Source organism: Sebastes fasciatus, chromosome 18 (assembly GCF_043250625.1).
Source record: "Sebastes fasciatus isolate fSebFas1 chromosome 18, fSebFas1.pri, whole genome shotgun sequence".
NCBI lineage: Eukaryota > Metazoa > Chordata > Actinopteri > Perciformes > Sebastidae > Sebastes > Sebastes fasciatus.
Window position 1 is genome coordinate 11,921,309 of NC_133812.1, and position 6,381 is coordinate 11,927,689.

Here is a 6,381-nt window from a genome sequence, read left to right on the forward strand (position 1 = left end):
CACCAATATCTGTTAAAGATTTCCACATCAGCAGGTTGAGGATGTTGGCAAATGCAGGAAGTGGCATTTCTGTTCCATTAACGTTCAGGGTGACAACCTCAAGTGTACCTTTTCACAGAGAACAGACTTGCACACAGGATGGCTGGAATAGTTCACGTTGTGATGAGGCTGCTGCTGCTGTTATCTTTGATCACATCAGGTAAGTGAAACATTAACAACAATCTTATCTCCTAATAGTTTTATAATCTTATCTTGAACATCTGGAAGAGAATCTGACCCTATTTATCCTCTTTCACCAGGTGTAAATGGAGAAGACGGTCTGATATTGGCTGAGCAGGGCTTTGATATCTCAGTTCCATGTGAGGAAGAATCAGTCTGCCTTTATATGTGGCAGCTCAGCACAAGCACCAGCGATTACATCGCTATAGTCCGTAATGGAGAGATCCAGACAGCTACATCAGAGTACGACGACTCAAAGTGCACTCTGGAAATCAAAGATCTCACAGCGGAGGATGTTGGACGTCATCGCTGCCAACAAAGGCCAGATTTCTTCTCTCCTCTTAATAGTGAGTACTGACTGTCGAGATTAAAGTGCTGTGTGGGTTGATGCACAATTTATTTCACCTGATAAAGCTGAAAAAGAGAAATCTCTGCTGTAAACAAAGAAATAAAACAAAGGTTTTTCTTTCCTTTCAGCCTCCTCTGAGTTAAACCTCATGTCTGGCAAAACATTGTCACTGCAGTGTATCCTCCTCACCTACGTAGAGGCGGGACATTTCTATACAGATGATCTGCACCAGGTCAGACTGGCGTGGGTGGATGAAGCCGGCACTGAGATACAACAGGACTCACAACACCAGATAAAACAGGAGTCTCTCTGTGATGTAACTCTGACTGTCTCCCTCCAAAGTCCTGATAACAGGAAGTTTAGGTGCCAGGCGACTGTGGGTGAACAAGTCCAGACTTCAGTGGAGTTCCCAGGTCTGTATGGTTGATCCTAGCCAGTATAGACTCCTATAGGTGTTGAATGTAAAGAATTGATAATAACAAATGCTATTTTCTTTGTAGCTCGTAAAGGGAGGGGAAGAGAATTGATCATAGAACTAGAACCTGACGATCAAGGTATAGTATTATTCTCAGCTTTGTCGCTCATATTGACCTTTTTTTGTAAAGATATGTTCAATCACTACAAAACATCTCTGAATAGCCTGTGTAAAATAGTAATTCTACAAAGACAGCAAAAAATGTGTAACATTTTACAATAAGGTAAAATGTGAGTAGTTACTGGGGAACGAATGAGGATCCTCATTTAATTTTTAATTACGGAATCATTAACTAATCATTGATTAAACATTACCTACTCTAGGTTATATAATCTGATCAGGAGTTACTCATTTACTAATGGTTCACCAGCAGTTAGTTCCTCATTCGTTCCTCAGTAACTATACTCACATTTTTGTGAACCTTATTGTAAAGTGTTGCCCAAAATTGTAATAATGTTCCAGCAAATACTTTTTGAATCTACTTTTTTATTCAGGGTTTATATTATCTGGATTATTGTGGAAAGCACTAGGCTACACGATTTGCGTATTGAGTTGCCAAAATATTAAAGGGGCACCGAATAGTTTCCAGTTCATTTCAATTTAAATGAATAAAATTTGATATTTTGGAAAACACACTTATTCGCTGTTTTTCCAAGAGTTCATTGAGAAGATTGCTACCACTCTCATATGTGTCCGTTAAAAATATGAAGCTGGAGCCAGGAGACGGTTAGCTTAGCTTAGCATAAACTAGCCTAACCTCAGGATAAGACCCCAGGAAGTCACTGCACCCGGCTAAGAAATAACCTACTGTACATAACCCCCCATAAAACTACAACCTGTTGTTTCTACATGTAGTTTTTATACATATTGAAATACTACATGTAAATTCTTGAGATTTAAATGTTGCTGGTAGGTGATTTTGTCACCTTTTGACAGAACCATGCTAGCTGTTTCCCCTTGTTTAGAGGCTTAGCCAAGCTAAGCTAACAGATGTAGCCTCATATTTAGCATACAGACATCAATCTTCACGCCTACAGCTCTCAAACTATTCCTTTAAGGTTGAGGATGATGATTTGGAGGACTTGTTTCAGCCAAACAAAACATTATTTGACGTGTTAAATGATTGAAGGCCCGATTTGCATTTTCAGGTGGCAACCAGGACGTGATTGGCGCCGCTGTGGGGGTGGTTGGATGTGTGGCTTTGACCGCGCTGGTTGCATTGTTTGTTGTGAACAGAAGAAGAACAAGTAAGTTCTCCTAAACTTCCGGAACCTATAGAAAGAGTCTGTTGAAAGCGCTACCATGGAAAATTGTCTCACACATATGCACACACTAAGCCATACATATACCCAACCACTTCCAAACATGTGTCCATGTGCACATACATGTCTCCTTGCACAACTGTACTTTGTGGTCTTTGAGGCAACCACTGACTTGAGATGTGCTACAAATGTCCTACAAGTTCTGTTTTCACCTTTCCCAACATGATGGTAACTATTTTGCAATTGTAGAGTCGCATAAATAAGCTTGAGAAATCTACATTGAACATGTCATTATATTTAGTGGTTATGTGAACACAATTGTAGTAAAACATGATTTTGTGCATTCCTTGATTTATTTTAGACAGTCAGCTGCCGGATGAGTCTTCTTCCACGACCAGCACCAACAATGTAAGGCAACTCTCTTTCAAGAACATACAGAGCAAAATGTTTTGTGCTTTTGGTCATTTTAAAAGTTAATGAACGTGTGTGTCTTTAGGGTATGAACGCAGACGATGATGTGATCTACGCTGACATTATTTTTCCCGTTGGTCCTCCTGACAGAGTGTGGGTCTATGAGTGCGAGTCCACTGAATACGCCTGTGTCCGATACAAATAGTCTGCCGCTTTCCAACATATAAACTGCAGTGTATTGTTTCTTTGTTTGTGTGCTCCAACTGTGCTACTGTCATGTGTTTCAATACTGTGATTTACTCCACACCAAATCCCATGTCCTGTAACTGAAGCTGGAAATTAGGTACTTTAGCTACTGACAGGTATTTTACCCTCTGATTCAGCCATTTTGCATTTTAACTTTAGAAAAAAAATGTTACATGAATTTGAATAGTCTACCTCAATATGTTTGACTTCTCTTTTTATATGGCAATTCATTCATCAGTGTATTTTTCTTGTATCTCTATCACTGAATCAGCATTAATTGTTATTCATGTTGTTTCTCTGCAAAACATGTATTCAGGTCTATAATAAAACAAAAGATGACAAACTTGGCTATTAAGTCTGCAATTGTTTCATAGATAGATTGATAGATAGATAGATAGATTACAAGTTACAATGTTTTGATTTTAAATAAAAATAATTGAGGTATTAAATGTGCATGTAGACGTGCAAAATGTGCACATCTACATTTATAAAACAAAACCTTAAAGTAGTTGTAGAGAGAAATATATTCCAATAAACTAACTTTGGTCTAAACGTGTGTTACATTTAAGGATAGTAGGCTATGTGTTCCTGTTCATGTTATTTTCCTGCATTGTTTGACTGCACAATATCAAGGCCAAAAACACAATGAAATGACAATTTGAACATTTTCCCTTTCAATAAATTCAGGTCAGCAGTAACTCTGTACAAAATCTATAATTAATAATATTTGGAATATTGGAAAAGGTGGTTAGACAGCTGTTAAATACAGCAGGTCTGTTTATTTAATGGTGTCCAAACCAGGTGGAGGAACTTGCAAGAAGTGGTGGCGGGAAATGTGGCTGAAAAAAACAGAAACACGTAACCCAAAGAACACCGGATTTGTTGCTTAAAATCTCAACCAGCCACAGAGTCATTTTGAATGGTATTGTTTGTATTTTTTTTTGCATGTGATGGTGTTTTTGACATTTGGTGCAAAAAATCCAGGTGACCGAGCTGCACAGCCAAATACAGCACCTCATTTCGGACACAAACCTGCTACTTTGCTTGTGCAAACATGCTGAATTAAATCTAGTGTGGAGCTGGCTTCAGTCTCCAGCTCTTTCTACTTTCCCCTGCCAGTACACACACAGTCACACCTGCACACACACACACAAAGAGACACACACACACACACACAGCCACAGCAGGTGAGAGACTGCCGGAGCCGGTCCCAGTGTTGCCCTATTTGCATTTTAAATGCTCGCAGCCAGCCCACCACTGTGTTCACAGTGCAGTGCAGCACAGCTAATCTACACACCTAAGGTGTGTGATTGGCTACAGCCAAGAGTCTGAGGGGGTTGGAGAGATGGTGAGGACACAAACATTGACAAGAAAGAAGGGGGGAGATGAATAACGTGGAGAGGCCAAATCAGGATTAGAGGCCCTCGTTACATATCACATGACATGGTTCTGAATCATTTCATGCTTCGAAAACAGGACACAAAGAATGAAAGTGCCTTTTTTCTGAAATTGGTCTTGGGCGTTAAAGTGAATAGAAGATGAAGGCAAAGAGGGAATGTAAGAGAGCAGCAGCCATGAGTAAGATTTGAAATGCTTTAAAGGATATCAAAGTACATAAAATATCCCTGAACTCACACTCAAAGCTGAGGATCTGGGCATAATGTGGCATATTCAATATATTTGTACAATACTGAGATGGCAGTTGATTTCAAAAGCGATGCACTTCTACAAGGTCCTCTCTATTAATAATAAATTGTAAAAAAAAAAAGAAAAGCTACAATGAAATCATTTACTAGTCTTTTAAAATGCAGATGGTTTCAGTGTGACCTCGCTTTCACTCTTTTGACGCACACTTTACTTGACCCCTCCTTACAAAACATGTCATCACCCTCATTTCAAAATTTACAGTAAATTTAAGGTAACGTCAATCTTGCTGCTTGTATTTCCACAGACCGTGACTTCCAAAACACTTCAGGTCAAAGCACGGCAAGCGAAGGAAGCTCTTTATCAAGACAGTCACACACATATTACCATACCTTTTAACAAGTGGGTGTCTATATGCATTTAGTCAGCTTACAATGTCAGAAATACAAACCAAAGTGGTGAAATTGTGCCTGTTCTTTTGTAACTCCCCCCTCCACACACACACACACACACACACACGCACACACACACACACACACACACACACACACACACACACACACACACACACACACACACACACACACACACACAAACTCACACTTTGTCCACCTAGCTGATAAGCTTTCGGGTCAAAGCCTTGAACCCCAGTGAACTCAGGCACCAGCTTGTCTGCCAAGTGCTTGGAGTGGACAGATCAGTCAGTGGGGGCCAAATGCTGCTGTCCCCTGGTGTGTGTGTGAGTGGGTCTACAGTAGTGGGGGGTTGGGGAGGACAGTCGCTGGGATTGTTGTGCATGTGTGTGGAACAAAAGGCCTTGATTACTGAAATCCTGCAAAAGGCACAGGAGAGGAGGTGTTAAATGTGATACAGTGGAGAAGAAACAAGCAGGCCTGGAGCTTAGAAGCTTCATGTCTACACCCATGTCTGCACATATCCACTCTAATCCACAAACTGTCTCTCTGCGGAGAGCAGACTGTAAAGTATAAATTAAAAAAATAAAAAAAAAATTGTGGTGATTGTTAAAGAAAGTTTGCTGCAAAAGTTGTGATTGTTTTATTTTTTAAATATATTGTATTTATATTTTTTTAGGATTTGAAGTGTAGGCTGAGAAGGAACCACAAAATCTATTTGAGAATAGTTTATTTATGAGGCCAAAATCACCCCCTGCACTGTAAACAATTGCTGTTAATTTACAGCAGGATTTCAACAGTATTAACCTGTTATTGCTAAAAACAGTGCTTTACTGTTAATACAAAAGAAAACCTGTTAAATTACGCTCATAGGCCGTTTTTTAGCTGAACTATAATGCTTTCTTAAAAAACAGCACTTTACTGCTGATCAACTGTCTAAAGTATCATCAGTAACAGTTTCATGCAGTATTTCTTTAATTCTGGGACCTGATCTGTACATGTGAGGCTTGTACATTGTACATGATTGTAAAATCAGTGAATTAGCTTTGTTCTTCACTCACATGTTGTTCTGGTTTGCATTCTGTGCTTGTAGCCAGATATAGACAGACATTTTGGGAAAAGTGTCCACAAGTCTATTATAGCCTTTTTCCTAACAAGTACCTTTAATTGTATTTAGTGTGACTATTCCTATGTCTGTAACCTGCTAAGTCTATTCATCTAGGGTAAAAAAATAATGTTTATTAAAATGTATGTAAAAAATACAACCTAAATAGTGCATTAAAACAAATCAGTAAGATAATGTAAAAGAAAGGTGGAAAACAGCTATATAATGTATCTTTAAACAGTAAATTAACTGTAAAA

The 6,381-nt window shown here is 39.0% G+C and overlaps 1 protein-coding gene across 2 annotated transcripts; it reads left to right on the plus strand.

Annotated features, from left to right (window-relative positions):
• The first annotated feature begins 58 nt into the window (after positions 1-58).
• LOC141755894 (uncharacterized) lies at positions 59-3,305 on the plus strand. Of its 2 annotated transcripts, XM_074615206.1 has the most exons (7): positions 59-199; positions 300-566; positions 697-981; positions 1,069-1,122; positions 2,192-2,290; positions 2,667-2,713; positions 2,802-3,305. In XM_074615206.1, exons 1-7 carry the CDS (start codon positions 139-141, stop codon positions 2,919-2,921), a joined length of 933 nt encoding a protein of 310 aa, XP_074471307.1. In that variant the 5' UTR covers positions 59-138; the 3' UTR covers positions 2,922-3,305. The 2 variants fall into 2 exon arrangements, with proteins under 2 accessions (XP_074471307.1, XP_074471308.1); XM_074615207.1 differs by lacking the exon at positions 1,069-1,122.
• The last annotated feature ends 3,076 nt before the right edge of the window (positions 3,306-6,381 follow it).

Coding starts and splice junctions, on each gene's coding strand:
- LOC141755894 (XM_074615206.1), top strand. CDS start 139: ATGGCTGGAATAGTTCACGTTGTGATGAGGCTGCTGCTGCTGTTATCT. Junction 1,123..2,191: donor ACTAGAACCTGACGATCAAG/GTATAGTATTAT, acceptor TTGCATTTTCAG/GTGGCAACCAGGACGTGATT. Junction 2,291..2,666: donor TGTGAACAGAAGAAGAACAA/GTAAGTTCTCCT, acceptor GATTTATTTTAG/ACAGTCAGCTGCCGGATGAG.